This window comes from Miniopterus schreibersii, assembly GCF_964146895.1.
Source record: "Miniopterus schreibersii genome assembly, chromosome: 12".
Classification (NCBI taxonomy): domain Eukaryota; kingdom Metazoa; phylum Chordata; class Mammalia; order Chiroptera; family Miniopteridae; genus Miniopterus; species Miniopterus schreibersii.
Window position 1 is genome coordinate 33276520 of NC_138112.1, and position 19016 is coordinate 33295535.

At 55.5% G+C, this 19016-nt stretch overlaps 1 protein-coding gene across 3 annotated transcripts in view; it reads right to left on the reverse strand.

Annotated features, from left to right (window-relative positions):
* MYO7A (myosin VIIA) overlaps nucleotides 1–19016 on the reverse strand; it is a 64138-nt gene that overhangs the window by 27700 nt on the left and 17422 nt on the right. For all 3 annotated transcript variants that reach the window (XM_081154844.1, XM_081154843.1, XM_081154842.1), the window contains exons 9-24: nucleotides 18357–18476; nucleotides 17411–17553; nucleotides 17052–17262; nucleotides 16435–16570; nucleotides 14842–14948; nucleotides 9889–10026; nucleotides 8363–8521; nucleotides 7825–7917; nucleotides 5648–5742; nucleotides 4387–4471; nucleotides 3614–3832; nucleotides 3056–3163; nucleotides 2008–2217; nucleotides 1439–1642; nucleotides 1007–1183; nucleotides 434–523 (exon numbers count right to left, since the gene is read on the reverse strand). In XM_081154844.1, coding sequence (XP_081010970.1) covers nucleotides 434–523; nucleotides 1007–1183; nucleotides 1439–1642; nucleotides 2008–2217; nucleotides 3056–3163; nucleotides 3614–3832; nucleotides 4387–4471; nucleotides 5648–5742; nucleotides 7825–7917; nucleotides 8363–8521; nucleotides 9889–10026; nucleotides 14842–14948; nucleotides 16435–16570; nucleotides 17052–17262; nucleotides 17411–17553; nucleotides 18357–18476 — 2295 coding nt within the window. The remainder of the gene's footprint in view (nucleotides 1–433; nucleotides 524–1006; nucleotides 1184–1438; nucleotides 1643–2007; nucleotides 2218–3055; nucleotides 3164–3613; nucleotides 3833–4386; nucleotides 4472–5647; nucleotides 5743–7824; nucleotides 7918–8362; nucleotides 8522–9888; nucleotides 10027–14841; nucleotides 14949–16434; nucleotides 16571–17051; nucleotides 17263–17410; nucleotides 17554–18356; nucleotides 18477–19016) is intronic.

Sequence of the window (19016 nt, forward strand, 5' to 3'; positions counted from 1 at the left end):
GGAGCCGGCCCCCTTGCACTGTGAATGCCTTGGTTTGTGCCTGTCTGCCCCCCCACCCCCACCTGAGCAACCCTGGAACACAGGGCAGGGACTATACCAATGAGTTCAAACAAAGCAATAGTGTTAATGCCCTGTGGGCACTCATCTCACAGAAAGGTCCTTAGATCAAACCCAAGGGCAGGACACGACCTCCCCCTCACCAGCTGCCACTCCAGTCCTCCCCGGCCATCAGGTTCCCTCGTCTGGGAAGGAAACCCTGACCTGGCCCCGGCCTGATCTCACTGCCCTCTTCCCGTCTTCCCAATCACCCTCTAAGCTGTCCTGTCACAGCCTGAGGACAGGCAGCATTGACTCCTGCTCCCACCCCCGTGGGTCCCGAGACCAGCCTTAGCCCAGCCTGGGCCACCTAAGGCATCTTGGGGTCTGTTCTAACCTCCTCTGTCAGTTTTGACTTCTTCTTCAGGGTCAAGTGCACCAGCTTGTGCCTCATGCTGCTCTTCTTCTGCCCCTCAGGAAGCTGGGCCTGCAGGACAGTGGGGGTCAGGGTCAAGCGAGTGGGCCAAAGTAATGAGAAGCCCAGTTGACAATGGGGCTATGGCTGGAGGAGTGTCTCACCTCTACTAATGTTTACAAGGTAAACCCCACATTGCCACCCCCACGCACTGCCCCTACCACCACCAGCCAAGTGACAGGTGGGAAAACTGAGACTTGGGAAAGTGTAGTAACCTGCCCAATGACCCCCAGTGAGACAGTACTGCTGCTAGCTCTGCTGTGAAGCTCAGCTGCTCTGCCACGGGGTCTCACCCACTCGTGGTCAACACTTGACAGTTTACAAGACGCTCAGGCCTTTGTTCCCGCAAATAGACAGAGGAGAGCTGGGGTAAGGAGGTGGGGCAGAAGCAAAATTTAGAACTCTCCTCTGCTGAGGACCCTGAGGCTAGGCATACCAGGCAGCCCTGCCCACTGGCCAGGGGGGGACATCGGCTGGAGGGCACCTCGGCCTCACCTCGCCCTCGCCCTGCAGCGCCTGAAGCTCCCTTTTGTATGTCTTCTTGCCTAGGGTCTCGTAAATCTTGGTCATCACAGGGATCTTCTCGCTGCCGTCACTCATGGCCGTGTGGTACTTTGGCTCAGGGAGGTCCCCCATGAACCGGAGGATGGTGATCCACACTGCCAGAGCTGCCTGGGGGCAGAGCCAAGGGGTCAGAAAGTCCAAGTGCAGGATATTGCTAAAGCCATCAGAGTAACCTGGGGGTTTGGGGAGAGGGCTGGAGAAACCCACAGGAGGGCCGCTGTGCTGAGTGCATTTGGATGTTCTTAGGATCTTGCCCACGTGGCCTGGCCCAGGCTGGGGGCCGGGTAAAGTGGGCCCTGGTCCCAGCTCACCGGGGGCCTGCCTCCTTAGCACCCACGCTGCCAGCACAGCCCCAGCCCTCACCAGCTGGTCACCCTCGTCGTCATGGAACAACAGCGGCTGCTTGAGTGGCCGCCGGGTATAGGTGTGGGTGGTTGTGCCCTGGAAGTAGGTGGCAGAGAACTTGGCGAATTTATACTCGGAGAGGTCCTCCTCGTCTTCGTCGGGCAGGGGCAGGGCCGCGTCCAGGTCCTCCTCCACCATCTCCCTCCGCCCGCGCTCCAGGTCCTGAGACGAGAGGGGTTCCCTGATGTGGGCACAGACTCAGGGCTGGGCTGCAGCCCCCCCACCTGTCCCTGCGGGACCAGCACTTCCTCCACCAGGGTGCGCTGTGTTGTCCTGTTCACTACTTAGAACGTGGTACAGGGTGAGACTTCAATGCACAAATGAATAAAAGTTTGTGAGTGGCCCGGGAGAGGGACAGTGATTGAACCGACATGGCAGGCTGGAGGCTGGAAAGGGCCTGGGACCTATGGCTCCTGACTCAGGTCATTGCTGCTAGCCTCTGCTCAGAGGGGACCAGGTGGTCTGTAATGCCAGGGGGCACAGCCATCCCACTGAGGCCTATTCCCAGCCCGTTCCCAGCCTGGTACCTCAAAGCCACTGGGCGCCTGGCCCTCCTGGCCTGGCAGGCCGCCTGAAGTCCCCAGGAAGCCGAACATCTTGTCCACCATGTCTGAGTGATTGATGGGCTCGTGGCGGGCCCTCTCCATCTGCTCCAGGAGCTCTTTCTTCCGCCGCGCCTCCTCCTTCTCCTTCAGCTCCCGCTCAGCGTCCTCGCGAGCCAACTGGGCCAGGCGCTCCTGGGAGGTGGGGGTGATGCGAGGAGACGGCCTCAGAGGACAAGCCCTCCCTGGGGAGCCCAAGGGCCCCTGCAGCACCCAGGCCACAGTCCCCAATCTTCCTCTGCGCCTCCTGACCACTGGGAAGGACTGAGCCTCAGGCTTCTCCACCCTGGGCCTCGCTCCCATCACCCCTCAGAGCCTAGTGCAGACACATGCTGCCTGCCCTTCAGGGCTCAGCTGGAACATCTCCTCCAGGAACCCTGCTTATGCGTCCCCAGCTGGAGGCAACGCCCACCAAAAATCCCACCGCGGTTGGGTCAAGGCTTTCGACCAGCACTGTCCAACAGAAAGACAATGTGAGCCGTGTATATGTACTGGCTACATTTAAAACAGTAAAAGAAAACAGTGAAATCAATTTTAGTAATATATTTTCTTTAACTCAATATTTCCAAAATATCTCAACAAGTAATTAATATTTTAAAAATAGTACCAAGATCGTTTATATTCTTTTTTTTCTAACCGTCTTCAAAATCTAGTGTGTATTTTACGCTTGGTGTGCTTTGTCATTTCAAGTGCTCAGTCGCCACACATGGCTGGCGGCTCCATGCTGGGTGCTCTCACCCAGATCAGGCTTTCCATCCAGGTGTTGTCTCCCAGCTAGAAAAGTTGCTCTTGAGGGCATGACCCCTGCACTCTGGAGCCACAGCCCTCTGTCCTTTGTCCTGGGCCAGGACCCGGCACCCAGGGCACAAATGAAGGAGGGGAGTAGCATGGAGCAAGGACAGCCAGCCAGTGTTGGGTGGAGGCTGTGGGACCGGTGAAGGGCCATCTAAGGGCTGGGACTTTCTCCGCTCACCTGGTGCTTGCGTTCTGCCTCCTCCTTGGCCTTCTTGGCGCTCATCTCCTTCCGAAGCTTCTCCTCCTCTGCCAGCCGCATTCGCTCAGCCTCCAGGCGCCGCCGGTACTGAGGGAAGGGACAGCCGGGTGGGCACCAAACCCTGCGTGGCTGTCACTGTGCTTCCCGCTGGCTCTGCCCCACCCCACCCTGGCTGAACGCTGGGACTGGGAGCGACTTTGCCAAATAATTTGGCAGATAGGGAAACTGAGGCATCTGAGAAATTCCCCAGGTCACACAGTAGGCGGGGGACACCGTTGATCCCAAAACCAAACCAGGTTCGCCTCGACCTCCGGAAGATTCACAAGAGTGACTGGGGTCCCCAGTCCTGCCCGTGGCTGGGAGAATGAAAATGAGGGTCTGGCCCCAGTTTCCTCATTCCTCATTCCCCAGCCCTAGGCCTCAGCCAACACGTGGGGGTGACTTGTCCTGAGGCGCAGCAGCTCCCCTCAGAGGCACGCCCCTCGCAGGACCTCCCTGGGGGCCGGGGCCCAGGGGTGGCAGGCTCCCACTCCTCACCTCCGCCCTGAGGCGCCGGTGCAGCCTGCGGGCGATCATGCCCCGGGCGTAGGCCTGCACGGTGAGCACGGCCCACAGGCGGTGGCGGAAGGCCTTGCGCACCAGGTAGGCCCGGCAGCGGGCCTGGAACTGGATGACGCGCCGGCGGGCCAGGCGGTACTGCTGGTGCAGCTTCCTGGAGCGGTGCAGCGCCTGCAGCCGCAGGAAACCCAGCCGCATCTGCAAGGGTAAGGCCGGCTCAGAGCCCCGACTCCAGGCTGACCCTGTCACAGGGCGCCACTGCACTGGGGTCGCTCTCCCGCTGGCATCCCCCAAAGGAACAGCTCTGCCTTCCTTGGACTAGGGCTCCCCAGAGATAAGCTCTGTCTCCCCTCAGGAGCAAGTTTCCCAGGAGTGGCCTTGGCTCCCCCATCCTCGGGGGGAGGAGCTGCTCTCCTTCCTGCCTGCCTCCCTGGCCCCGTGCCCAGGCTGCAGCCCAGTTGCTCCACTGAGGTCAGTGGGACACATCTGCTTCCAGCCCCCTCTGAGGTCTCTAATGACCCAGTGCTCACACTCATCAAAACATTCCAGAAGGAAAGCCTAAACATTGCAGACCAGATGTGCAAAGCCACAAGAACCAGACTTGGACGCTGGGCTAGAGAAATGGTAGGTGCAGACTGGGGCAGTGACAGGAGGCCACCCAGTCTCCGGGCACAGGTACATCCTGCTGCTATGGCAGTGGGGCGGGTTCAAAGGCCTCGCGGGGCAGGAGCAACCCCCTCAGGGGGGCTCACCAGCTCATAGTTCCTCCTGCAGTTGTGGCCCCGCCAGTGCCGCTGGATCAGGGTGGCAGCGTTCTTCAGCTTCAGGAAGTTGGACCTGAAACAGCAGCGTGATACAGGAGATCCTGAAAGCTGAGAGGTGGTGCCCAGAGGCAGCCAGGATGCAGGTGGGGTTTGGAATCAGGACAGCAGGGCTAGTTCCAGCTCTGTGTCTCCCGGATACATGACCTAAGGCAACAGGGTATCACCTCTCTGCCTCAACTTCCTCATCTGTAAAATAGGTAGAATGGTACCTTCCCTGCCGGCTCACAGTTTTGTCATATGAGCCCAATAAGACTTTCTGAAGGTGTTTATTGAATGAATAATAAAGTAAATAAAACAATATGAAAGATTAAAAGATTTGAACACAGGAACATCACTCACTACTGTCAAATGTCCCCATTTTATAGATGAGAAAACTGAGACTAGAAGAGATTGGACTAGAGCCCATACTGTCTGACTGAGTGAGGGCAATGCTGTTCTGCCGCACACAGTAGGCAGCTTTCACAGGATGACAGTCACCTATGACCTGATGGAGGACACAGAGACCACACATCAAACAGCAGGTGCCTGCTGAATGTAAAAATAAATACAGGAGGAGTGAAAGATGAATATGTCTGTGTGTGAATGAGCCAGCAAACCAATGCTTAGATGCACACATGAGCAAGCGAGCAACTGTGGAAGGGAACAGATAGATGGATGGACAGACATATAGATGAACAGACAGGTGGATGGAGGGATGGATGGATGGATGGAGAGGAGGGGGTGACCAGATGAACCTCAAAAGGGACAGGCTATCTGTGGGATTTTTGTGGAGCCTGAGTCACACTCCAAGTCAGTCCTGATTTGTTAATTGTCACAGCTATACACATGTCCCTGACACTGAATATGGAACACACTTTGTAAATTATAAAACCTCAAATTTCCTCTTTGAGAAATTTCACCTCTCATCCGATACCACAGAGTGCCCAAATGTGTATGCCCCATAAACCCATGTGTGTGTGCCTATGTAAATCATGGGTCTGTGTGTTCATCCGTGTGCTATGCATGTGTGTGCTTGGTTCTATGTGCGCACATGGGTGTGCTTATTCCTAGTGTTCAAGTTGGAGGAATGGAGGTGAGCCAAGCACACACACATGTACATACACACACACACACACACACACACACACACACACACACACACACACCTGTGTGTGGGCTGACATAAGGAGGAGCTGGTCCCAGCACGTACCTGTCTTTGAATCCCCGGATGACCTTCTGGAGGAGGATGACTCTGTCGGTAATGGCCTTGTCCCGCTCCACCTCCAGCAGCATGTCGTGGTGGTCCTGGAGGGCAGAGCTCCTGAGCAGCAGCCCTCAGGGAATCCAAGTGAAGGCCCCCTCTTCCTTCTCTTGGATTCCAGCCTAGGGCTTAGTTGGGCCGTACAGGCTCCCAGGCCTGCTCTGGCTCCATGGGGCAGCCTCTCACAGCTACAGTACAGAGAGAGGTGCTTGTGACTGTTTCCCAGAGGCCTGGGTGGGACAACTGCAGCAGGAGGAGCCTAATTTGACTGGATGGAGTCAGAGGGTACATTAGGCATAAACACTGGCTTCATCCCTATGGCCTCTTCTGCCCGAGCCCATACCTTTCCAGATGCTTCTGCGGTATCAGTCCCTGACCTGGGCCAGGCCACCCTCATATCCCTCTAGGATCTTGGCAGCAGCCTCCTAACGAGTCTCCTGGCATCTGTTACTCCCCCTGGCTCTCCCTAAGGAGGGACCCTCCTAAAGCAAATATGATGGTGATCTTACAGTGATGCCCCATGATTCTCAGGGTCGAGCCTTGTCTCTTCCCCCGGCACTCAGGCCCTCCACGATCCAAGCCCTGACAACTTCTCCAATCCTGTCTTTTCCTTACCCCAGAACCCCCAACCCTCATTCCGGTTAGACAAAACCTCCTCAGTCATTCAATGCATATAAATTGAATGTCTTCATTACCAGCACTGTGTTAGGTGCTGGAGTGGGGCCTCAGGGAACCAGACAGATAGAGGCCCTGCACTGGGGAGGCTGAGTCTCTGTGGGGGAGCCATATCCACCAGTTAATCACAGACCACATCTCTTGTGACAGGGCTCAGCACAGAAGAGCTACTCAGCCATGCCTTTCTGAATGAATGAACGAGAAGTGGACACTGAGGCTCTGGAAACCACTGCTGGTTTCTGAAGATCCCAGAGAGGTGAGGATGGGGACAATGATGGTCCTCGGAACTGCCTGGCACTCAGTGCGATCGTGCTGCATGCCCTCCCTCCCTTACCCACACGGCTGGCCATCAGACCAATCAGGCTGGAAGCCCAGTGCCTGACCTTGGGCAACTCACTTCTCTCTGAGCCTCTGAAATGGGCATAATAATCCTACCTCAGTGGCTGCTGGGACGACTATAAGATCATGGACAAAAAGCCCTGCCAGAGCCTAGGCAGTTGTGAGATGCAGGGCACAGTGCACGCATTTTTCTGAAGAGGAAATGGAGGCTCAAGGAGATAAAGGGACTGGCCATGGTCATTCAGCCAGGAAGGAATTATGCTGGAGCCCAGGACTCCCTCCAGCTCAGGGCTGGCTCCTTTCTTCCTTCCACCCAGAAGTCCTGCACGGCCTGGGCCCCACCCGGTTCCAGAGGAAGGAGCCCTGCCCTGTCACCCAGGACAGCCAGTAATCTAACACAGCGGAAATGGAAATGAGGAAGCAGCATGCTTGGAGCTCACGCTGTCCCTGCTGCAGCTGCCCCGCCACCACCAACGCCCAGCAATCTCTGCTCCAAGGCCAGGACTCCCCATGACCTAGCTACCTGCTCCCAGGCCTGCCCCCGCCCCATCTGCCAGGCTCCGATGTCCTGCCCAGGCTGCGGTGGGAGCCAGAGAGCTCCAGGTTTGTGCTCTGGGAGGGTAGGAACTAGAGACACTAAAGAGTGAGGAAGGTGGCGCAGGGCCTGGTGTGAACCCTGCCTGGCAGGAAACCACAGTAGAGGACCTAAAGATACACTCAAGAAATCCCCCTCCAGGCACATCCCATTTTGTGGCCCTCAGAAAGGGCCAGTGACTTGTTCTAAATCCCAGGGAAGATAGCCAAAGGGTCAGGATTGAATCTAGGCCTCCCTGGTAAGCCCACTTTGGTTTTCTGTTTTCTCACCCAGGGTCAGTTCTCTGACCCTACCCCCAGGTCACAGATGGGCTCCATACCAATTGCCCCACCCCTACCAAGGGGTCTTCATTCCCTGCCCACTTGACCTATCACAGGTTGCAGGACAGGAGGACACAAAGGCCCAGCACTGACCCCATCTGATGCTGCAGCTTCTCCAAAGTGGCCCCTTAGCATCTGTTCCCACCACGAAGGGAGTTCACAGCTCCCAAGGTAGCCAGGGTCAGAGACTTTCTCACCTTCAGAAAGATCTTGGTTTTGCCGATCTGCCAGTCATCGTGGGTGCCCAGCACAGCCTCAGCCATTCGCTGGCATGTCCCCCGAAGGTCGTCCTGGGGTGGGGGGGACAGGTGGTACACGAGGGAATAGACAGTTGGAAAGGCCACCTCAAATGCACCTCCCAAGGCTAGGAGGCAGGGCGTTTGCTCCAGCTCCGCCCCTGACTCACCGTGTGACGCAAGCAGGCCCTGCCTTCTCTGACCCTCACTTTTCTCCTTAGCTCAGCACAATGACTGCAAAACCCTCTCCCACATCTAACATCCAGGACCCACCTGGTAACCCCGGTCCCATCCAGTACACCACGTGTGATGTCCATGCCACCAAGCACGGCCATCAAAGCCCTTGATGCACGCCACCGCCTAACCCCCAGTTTCCCCAGCCATACCTCAGGTGGCCAAGCTGAGGTCATGCCCAGCACCGTCTCAAAGAGAAAACGGGGCCCTTGCACAGCCCAGAGCTGGGACCCTCCCTCCCTCCATCTGTGCCCCGGCTCTGCACCTGCTTGTAGGCCGGCTTCACGCCGGGCAGCAGCACTCGGTACCGCTCCACAAACTCCACGAAGCTGTAGCGGATGGGGTAGCCAGCTCGGCGGATCCGAATGGTCTCCATCATCCCTGAGTACCGCAGCTGGCGCACACACAGGTGCCTGTCGAACAGCTGCCCAGAGCCAAGGGCGTCAGTGCTGGCGGCTCCCGCCGGGAGGCCTCCCTGCTCTGTACTCCCCCAGCCCCAGACATAGGCTCAGAGAGGCCAAGGCCACATAGCAGATGAGGAGCAGAGGTGGGACTGAATGCGGATCTTCAGGTCAAACCCACATAGCAAGAAATGAGACCCTCCTGGGGGGGACGGGTGAGCTGGTGCTTTGGGGGCCCAGAGGAGAGATGGCTCAGTTCCCCTTGGGATGTTTGGAAGGGGCTGCATGGAGGAGGCAGTTTTTGCTCTAACCCTTATAGGAGAGAGGGCACTAGAGGGGCAGGGTGAGCATGTGCAAAGGTGTGGAAGCCTGAAAGTGCAGGACATGTTGGGTAACTTTATAGGGACCGAGGAGGCTAATCGACGTCAAAATTATGACTGTGCGGGTGCTGGGTGCTTTGCACAATCCCCGGGGTTGCTCTTCATGTTACAGCCACCGTAGATTTGTCATTATTTAGACAACTTTCTGGCTGCTGACAGTGAAGTGCGTCAAGAAAGAGATACATTTGTCTAATTGGCACTAAGTTGTTTCTGTGAAGGCAGCAGGCAGGGCCGGCCTGGGGTTCCTGGAGGGGCTGAGAAGGCCCTCAGGGGCCAGGCTAGGGAGGCAGCAGGGAGTGATCAGTTAGATACGCATTTGAGACTCTGGTCTCTCACAGCAGTGGAAGGGGCCTTGGACGGGGAGGTGGGAGGCAGGAAGTTGGGAGAGCAGCGAGGATGTCCTGCTGTCAAAGTCCAGGCCACAGACTGAGGTCCAGGCCCAGAGAAGGTTCTGGGGGCATCTGAGAGCAGGAATGATGGCACCCAACTGCCTGGCAGGGCCCTGGCCTCATTCCTGCTTTAGATGGGGAGCTCACTGGAGCCCTCTTTGAATCTCACACCCTTGCAGACCTGGTCTAGAGCCCCAGAAGGACTGGTCAGCCCGCTCTGGGAGAAGTTTCTAGGCAGGGGGCAGGGCCAACAGCTCCCGCAGATGGCTGGCTTCCTTCCGACACCTGTTTCCTCTCCCTCCAGGCACTTTCCCTGGCCCAGCCCTGGCCTCCAGCCTTCCTGCCCACCCCAGACCCCTAGGGCCTCACCCCACCCCCACCCCAGCCTCTGGGAAGAGCCTTGTGGTAAACAGCACACCCCAGAGCCCTGGAAAGGGAGGGTGCTCAGTGAGGATTTGGGCTTTGCAGCCTCAAGCCCCTTAACCTCCCAGAGCCTTCAGTCCCACACCTCAGATATGTGGGCCATCACCCAGTCCTCACCCTGTCCCCCCCATGGCTGGGCCCCTCCATCACCCTCTTCCCCAGGCCGGTTCCAGGCTGGTCCCCAGACAGGGTGCTCACCATGGGCTTCTTGAACTCGTTGGGCTTGATACAGCGCACGAAGAAAGGCTGGCAGGCACCCAGGGTGCGCATCAGCAGCTCCAGCGACCGCTTGAACTGGCTGCTGAGTGTGGGCGAGCGCTTCCTGGTCTCGGCGCCCTGCGGGGACGGACCACAGCGATGGGAGGGGCTGACCTGTGCCCCTCCAGTTCTCCAGGAAGGGAAGGGAAGGTGGGAGGTCAGTGGGCTCAGGGCCCAAAGGAGAACAGCTCAGGGAAGCAGGCTGCCCTGGCGCTTGGGGTTTTCCTGTGACCTGCCTGGTCTGGGCTGGAGCTTGGACACAGACACACCCCCTCCAGGGAGCCTCCTGGGACCTGGGCCAGAAAGAGTGCTACAGGAGAACTGGGGAGCCCTGGGTTCCCACCCGGGTGTGCTGGACGATTTTAGGCAAGGCAAAGCCCTCTCTGAATCTCCAATCTCATTCTCCAGGAATAAATGGGTGATCAAACTTAGTCACTGATGTCTTCCCTAGAGATAAGTTAGACAGACCTAAATCCAAACCCTGGCCCCGCTACCTCCTGTGTGATCCTGGGAGGTGACTAAACAGCACTGAGCCTTCCTTTCCTAAATGGGACTAGTCTATCTAGCTGACAGGGCTGTGAGGAGGGTGGGCACAGAGTATGTAAACCACCACCTGGGAAGCTGAGATGGGGGTCCTGCCCGTGTCCTCCCCTCCCTGTGGCATTAGTGGTTCAGCAGCAGGCTGGGTGGAGCAGGCTCAGATCAACCTCCTAAGAAGGCACACAGCTGGCCTCCCACTGCGTGGCCAGAGGCCCACAGCTCTGTGCTCCAGCAGCCACTCTCTCTGGGAGAGCTCGCCAGGACCCCTGCACCTCCTTGCCCTGGTGGAGCCCCTCTCAAGAACGGGGGGTCTTGAGGGAGGACCTGAGCAGCAAACAAACAAGAAGCAGACCGGCTCAGACCGGCGCCCAGACACTGGACATAGAAAACAGATCCTATTCCAATGCATTTTTATGTTATTGTTATGCTGGCAATTTCTCTTAGGTGAGGATTTCTTATGAATGAATTTGATTTTCATTGCAAGATTTTGTGCTTTAAACGAGACATAATTTTATGTGATCTCCTGTAGCACCAAAAACCAGGGGCGCAGATGCAGACATGTGAGGTGTTGTGGGGGAGGCATTGGTGTTTAACCCAACAGACCATGTGCCCCAGACTGAAATAAACTTGCAGAGAAACAGCAAACGTTCTCTGGTCTGAAATTTTCTGAGTTTTCCGTTTTAGTTTTATTTGGAACATATTCTAAGGTTTGCCGAGGGAAGCTGGGGAGTGTTTGCATTGGGGTAGGGTGAACATCATGTTGGCGGCCCCCAAACCTGACCAGCAGCAGCACTTGGAGGGGAAGCTGTCCAGGTTGGCCTGTGCCCAGCCTGTGCTGGAGCCCCTGCCATAAACACACACGCACACAGCACAGACACAGACACACACTCATACACAGCACACACAGGCATACAGCACACAATTCACACAACACACACAGTACACACATACAATGCACCCACAGAGCACACCTGTACAGACTGCACACACACACACACACACACACACACACACACACACACACACACAGCTTTTTTGGTTTTGATCACACTGGAACTACTTTTAGCCTATCTTTTCTGCTGAGCTATAGGCCCCATGAGGACATTGTCTATGTGGACAAAACATTTTTTACTGTTCTGTTCACTACTATGTCCTCAAGATGCAGGACAATGTCTGGCATATAATGGAAACAATCAATATTTATGATTGAATCAAGGAGTGAATGGGGCTATGGAGCTGCTCTCACTTCCCTGGCCACCTGGGTTCCTGATTTGGGTTTATATCACTGAAGGGAAAGGTGGTCCTTTCTGATATTCCTTGTCTTCTGTTATAATCTGAAGATATTTGGGGATAGGGGTAAATGCAGGAGTGAAAAGTCCAAAAGTCAATGTTAAGTGATGCCATAGAAAGGATCTGAGGGGCAGGAGCCTGAGTGTGATGGAAATGGGGCTGGGAAGCTGCAGGCAGGAGAATCCACCTGCACACAGTGAACAAAGTGTCCTGTGGACTCAGGGCCCTGGGGACATGTGACTGGGGTTAGACATTAATCTGGGTGTTCAATGCCCTGGAAGAACTAGCGTTCTTATGGCTCAGCTGATCTCCTCAGCAGCAATGGATGGGGTGGGGCTGCCGGGCTGTCCTGGGGAGGCAGACCCAGAAGCAAAGCTGGGAATTCAGGAGTAGGGGCCTGCACAGGACATGAGTTCAGATGGCTGGACAACGGTGTCTGGGCTTCCGCCCTGAGGAAAGCACAACAGCTAGTAGACTATCGAATAACTGACTTCACACTTCATCCAGCTGATTTCCATGTTCCTTTAACAGAGCTATCATGTTTCTAGCAGTTACAAAGCATTTTCTCTTTCTTAGAGGTGACACAGAGACAGCATAGTGCACTGAAAAGAGCAGGGACTTGAAAAGCTTCACCTTAGCCCTCACTTGGATATGACCTTGGGCAAGTCCCTGTACCTTGCTGAGACAGACCTGGACCAAATCCCTGTGTGTCACAAGTTGTGTGAGCTCGAGCAAGCAGCTAGGCCTCTCTGGGCCCCAGCTTCTTCAGCTGCAACATGGGGGCAGTAGTAATTGCGGTTGCTGGGGGCAGTGAACGAGGTGAGAAATATAAGTGCAGAGCTCACAGCCCGGCCCAAAGGGTAGATGTAATTGATCACATTTCTCACTGCTGCGTCTAACTCTGTGCTCCAAAACCTCCCTCAGGAGTGGGCCATTCCTGGAGACCTCAGATCTCATGGTCTCACGCTTGGACCTCTCCACGGTTCCTCAACAAGTGGGGTCTAGTCTCAAGGTCCAGGGGAAGGAGCCTGAGAACAGGAAACTTCATGGAGAGGTCCCCATATGCCTCCAGGTGCTTTGGGGTGAGAAGAGAGGGGGTAGGAGGAGAAGGCCGGATTCAATGGTATTCCAGGACTATCCAAGACCAGGAGTGGGTGGACCTGCAGGAGGTGGGCTGGGAGCTAGAGGATGAGAGGAAAGAATGGAGGAGAGCCCAGAGGCACACCTGTCTCATCAATGCCGTGCCCCTGTGATAGCTGGGCTCCGGGTGGGACTGCTAGTGCTGGTGCTGGTGCTTCAGGTGCTTGGAGCCCCTTCTGGTGGTGGCCCTACATTACCCTGTCAACAGACTGAGCCACAATGTTGGCCTGGGGGAGGGGCCCAGGGCTGATCCATGGGCAGAGGACAGAGGATAGCATCTAGACACCGTCCTGGCTCCCAGCCACTCTTGCCTGTGACTTTCATGAACTGTTCAGAACTGTATGAGGCACTGGGCAGCAGGGGGCGCCAGACACTTAGGAAGAAAGGGACTCAGCATTAAGACCAAATGTGGAAGGATGTCAGTATCAGGCAGTGAGGAAAATGAGGGTTGAGGAGGGGAAAGGGAGGCAAAGGGGATGGCAGAGCTTTGCTGATGCTAAGGGGCCCCCAGCACCCTTGGGACCTAAAGTGCTTGGGAGCCACGACCTGAGGTGTAGGTCAGTACACACCAGGGTGCTGTTCCAGGGCCTAAGGAGGTCTGGGGGTGTAATGCCAGCTCCCCAGGATGCTGGCTTAGGGTGAGTAACACCCTATCTCTGAGCTTTCTCTCTGCAAAATGAAAAAAATACTGCCTGCGCCTCCGGTTCCACAAGCTTATCAGAGGACCTGACTGAGTTGCAGACACAGAAACGCTTAGCAGGGCCTGGTAGAAGGAGCTGGCCTTGATGCCTCAGAGACTCAATGGGGGCAGAGGACTTGGGAGGCCTGGGTTTGGTCCCAGCTCTGCGCCTGGTTCATGGGATGGATACCTGGGCAAGTCTTGCCTCTTTTTCTAGGACTCAGTTTCCTTCTTTAAGAAACTGAGATGCCTGCAGTACACACAACTCAAAAAACAAAAAAACAAAAGCCACTCCACAAACCACTCCACAAAAAAACACACTCCAAAAAAATGAAGAAAAAGCCAGCCCTTTCCCAAAGCTTTGGTGCCATGGGAGCCAAGAACACAGCCTAGCCCCGGGGACTGCCCAGGCCTCTGGGGTCTTTTACCTTCGCAGAAGCTGCTGACTGGCGGAGAATGCCCGATGAGTAACCACAGAGAAACTATAACAGGAACCACAGTGCAGGGCGAGGTGTGGGGCAGGTGGGGGGGCAAGGAGAATGGGCCGGGTCAGAAAACCGAGGGCAAAACCCAGCAGGGAGAGAAAAGGACCCTTAGGGCAGAGGTCTGGGCTCCTTGGGGCTGGGGACGTCAGAGGCACCTGGATGGGCACCGGGGGTGGGGGCAGCAGCTCTGCCCTCCCTGTGAGCCCCTCCGTGCACCCTCCAGGAAGCCATGGGACAGGAGGAAATATGAAGTAAAAAGGCATGTGATCCTGCAGGGAAAAGTCCACCAGCCTGCCACTCTGGGGACAAAGAAATACAGAGGGTGGGAAATTCTCTGCTCCCGTATGGGGTCCAGGGCTGGTACAGATATATCCTTTGTGCAATTTTTCTGAACACCCACACCTGCCCATGTTCTTGAGGCTGGACGCCCCCCCTTTGCCCTGCTCCCTGTTAGCAGCAGGAGGTCCAGGCAGGGAAGGGGAACCCACATGGTAAACTGAGTCCTGATCAGGCTCTGTTCGTGACCTCTTATGTAACCCTTCTCTGGGCTTTGCACCCCTGCCCCCCCAATCAGTACAAGAGGACTATGTGGGAGGATATTGGAGGCCCCCCCCGACCCCTCCTAGAAGCACAGGAAAGCACTGTCCCTGCTCTGCAGCCAAAGGAAATCTGCTGAAGCTGCTGGACAAGGGGTGCCTAGACAGTGACCTGACTCCTGGGGACCCTTCCTGCCCCATGGAAGGCCTGCCCTGACGTTACCATGGCGACGTCGGCTTGGAAGATCTGCTTGATGAACTTGTTCCTGGAGGAGTGGACCAGCTGGATGATGTCCCCGTGCAGGGTATCCCGGTTCTTCTCCAGGAAGCCTGGGCAGAGGCAAAGAGTAGCCACACGTCGCCAGCTCCAGTAGCCTCCACCTGACAAGACTCAGCCCTGCCCCCAAATCCTCCCCAAAGGACAAGAGGACCCTCAGAATTTGCCTAGTTCACCCACATCCATGTTACAGCGAGGGACACTGAGGCCTAGAGAGGACAGCAGCTGGCCAAGGTCACAGAGAAAGTGAGGGCAGAGCCAGAACTGAGACTCCATCGTCCCAACCACACAGCCCCCCTCTTTAGGCTGGCCAGAGAGAAGGGCAGGAGGTGTGTCCCCAGGAGGGAATGGGGCACCTTCCTGACTGAACCCCAATGCTTTAAATGCCAGTCTTAGTCTTTTAAACAAAGGTGTTAAAAGCCCTTGTTAAGTAAGTGTCACCTAGGAGAGAATACATGTTGATCTGGTACTAGCCAGTAGTAAAAAAATTAACTCAAAATAGCTTGCCTGATGTTTCACAAAGTGCCCTCACAGCATCAATGCTCACAACTACCCCCAGAGGAGTGGGACAAGCAGGCATTGTCTTCTCATCTCACAAGAGAGTACACCGATGTTCAGAGAAGCTAAGCAAGGTGCCTAACATCACACAGCAAGGCACAGGCAGAGTTAAGACCCAAACCCAGGACCCCTGATGCCAGCCCAGGGAGGCTTCCCTGCATCACACAGATCCCAAAGAAGGCTGCCATTCCCAAGGATTGGGGAATTAGAAGCTGGTTAATGGGGGGTCCTTGCTAGGGTGGGGCAGGAGACGGGTGCCCAAGGGCTGGTTCTAGGCCTGGCTTTGCATCCAATGGGCTGTGTCATGTAAGGACAGTTAAACCTCCCCCCATTATGAGCCTCAGTTTCCCATATATACAAAAGAGCATTGAGCTCATCCCGAAGAATTAAAAGCAGGGACTCAAACGAATACCTGCACACCATGTTCACAGTAGTATTATTTGCAATGGCCAAAAGGTGGAAGTAGCTCAAACGCCCATCAACAGATGAATGGAGAAACAGAAAGGACGCATGCTGTGACAGGCGTGAGCCTTGAGGACATTATGCTAAGTGAACTAAGCCAAACACAAAAGGCCAAATATTGTACGATTCCACTTAAATGAGGTACTTAAAGTAGTCGAATATGTAAGGTAGAAAGTGGGACAGAGGATATCAGAGGCTAGGGACATGGGGAGTTATTGTTAATGGTCACAGAGCTTCTATTCGGGGCAATGAATAGGCTCTGGAAATGGATAGTGATGATGGTTGCACCATATTGTGAATAACTTTATGCTGCTGAATTGTAGGCTTAAAAATGTTCAAATAGTACATTTTATATCTTTCTTTTACTACTATATTTTTTAATCCCCCCCCCCCCAAAAAAAATCACTGATCTCAATGTTCCGTCTCTGTTCCAGGACCTGATATCTCTGTCCTCGGCTGGAGAAGGGTAAGGCAGGGAGGGGCACACACAGATCAGCCACCCCGTCAGCCTGCTTGTACCTTGACTCTCATAGTAGACGATACCGGCAAAGTGATTGATCCCGAACTGGGTGTCATGGTTGTTCTTGGGAGGGATATAGTTCGAGTTGAGCTTGTGCTGGGAGTTCAACTTATGCAACATGGTGGTGTCTGTGCCCTGTGGGAAGCAAGGGGCAGCTGTAGAGCCACTTTCCCCTCTCTCCACCAGCCCCCACTATGTCCTGCCCCATGTCTTTGCACCCTCTGTTCTGCCTTTCCCAAGAGCTTCCCTCCCTTTATTTATAGCCCACACAGGAGCTCCCTGGGCCTCCATTTCCCCATCTGTTAAGTGGGTGAAGTGGAAAAACACAACCGTGATAGTATATTCCATTTAGAAAAAATCTATTCCTGGGTGTAAAATCGTGGGAGCAATCCTTCCCTAACTCCAAGACCTAGTCCGTGCCTGGAGCACCTATTCTGTACCAGCTACATGCTTAGATCTTCATTATTTGGTGCAGAACCCAAAGGACTATAGGTGATTTCCAGATGTCAGATAAATACACCAGAGCTACCCTAACTGGCAGGTGTCATTAGCCCCATTTTGCAGATGAGAAAAGCTGAGGCTTGGTGCGGAGGGTCCCTCCCTGCCACAGGCCCACCTTGGGGAACTTGCTCTCCTCATCAATGAGGGAGATGATGTTCATGGGCTTGTTGGCAATCATGTCCAGGGCCTCCTGGTTGTCAGTGAACTCGATGTGCAGCCAGTCGATGCTCTCCAGGTCATACTCCTCCTGCTCCAGCTTGAACACGTGCCGCACGAAGAACTGCTGCAAGTGCTCGTTGGCGAAGTTGATGCAGAGCTGCTCGAAGCTGGGGGAGGGGTGCACAAGGGACACGGGGACACATGGGATGAGTGGGTGTTGGCCCTGCTCTACGGCTCAGGGGCCCAGCTCTGGCTCCATGTGCAGCGTTCTTGTTGTGGACTCTCCAACCTCTCAGGTGGAGCTCCACATGTTACCTGTTCACAGCGAAGTTCTCGAATCCAAAGATGTCCAGGAGGCCGATGGACCGGCGAGAGTTCTTCACGTCCTGGGAGGGGGGCTTGTAAATCGCGGCATTGATCTTGTCTACAATCCACACGAAGAGCCGCCCGTAGATCCCCTGAGAGGCAGGGCGACTGCTTCAGCCTCTGGACCCAGCCACACCCTCCCATGGAGACAGGCCCAGCTCCTGGGCCCTCTGTGGCCTTGCTCCGGCCCCTTCCATGGGATAGCATGCTCTTTGAAACTCCCAAGCCATTACTCAAGCTGTTCCCTCTGCCTGGAGCACCCTTTTCTGCTTGAAAAATTCCTATTCATTTTTGAAAACTCCCCCAAGGAACCTTCCCTGACTTCACAGTTTGGGAAGGAGCCCTTTGGGGTTCCATTTCTCCATCCATCTCTGTCTCCCCATCAGCTCTGAATACCTTGAGGGTCCCAGAGCTCAGCACAGGGCCTAGAGCAGGGAGGAACGCAATGAATAGCAAACCTGTGACTGTGGAAACAGGCAGGATTTGGAGCCCTCCCCACCAAATCCAGCCCTTATTCAATGTCTTCTCTGAAGAGACCAGAGAGGGTGTCCCCTGAGCTAAGAACAGCACAGCAGACAGAGTGCCCAAAGAATATGACCCAGCATGAGGAACAAGATTGGAGGGCCCATTCTTGGTGGGTGACCAGGGTGGAGGGCCCAAGGCAACCAGAGCTGGCAGGGCCCCTGGAAGGCACAACCCCCAACCCATGTGGGACTCAGCGGAAGGCAGACTTGCTCAGGCCCCAGAGAGAGCCAGTGGCCGGAGCCTGGGCCCAAGGGCAGGCCGGAGTCATGGCCCAAATGTCCACCAGCTCTGAGGACTCCTCAGCTCCTGCCCATCAACAACCCATCCTCCGGAGGAGTGGGGAGGGTAGGAGGCCACTCCATAAACCCACCTTGACAAAGGCATCTCGAACATCCAGCGCCTGCTCCCTGCTGAGCGGGGTGGACACCGTCTCACCACGGGTGATGAGGGTGCGGCTGGTCAGACAGTTCATCAGGTCTGGGGGGTTCACCTGGTGGGGCGACATCTAGGAGCTCACCCAGCCACTTGCCAGCTAATCCCTCCCTAGAACTCCCACCACACCTAGAATCCTCTTCTCACTTCATGACCAGTCAGGCTGTTCCTTCCACTCAGAATGCCCTTCCCCACGGCCCTAAAGCCAAATCCTCCCCAACCACCCAATCCCACCCAAACACTACCTGGAAGGAACTGCTCCCTCTTTGACAGCCCCTGCCTGTCCCCACAGCCTGTTACCTGTCCCTCCCAGGATTTGCTCTTGCTCTTGCTCTGGCTTTATTCGATGCAGTTTTTCATCCCAGGAGCCTAGTAAGTGTTTGCTAAAAGACTAACAGACTGATTTACTCAGGGTCCCCAACCCTGGTCCCCTAAGCCCCCACCATCCCCAGGAGCAACTGGGCTAAGACAGGTAATGTGGCTCCCAAGCTCTGGGCTCTACTCCTCCTAGGGACCCATGCCCAGCACAGGTTCTGTACACAGTGGGCTCTCAGTGTTGAATTTCTAGAACTTTCCCAAGCAGAGGCCCCAGCTCCTT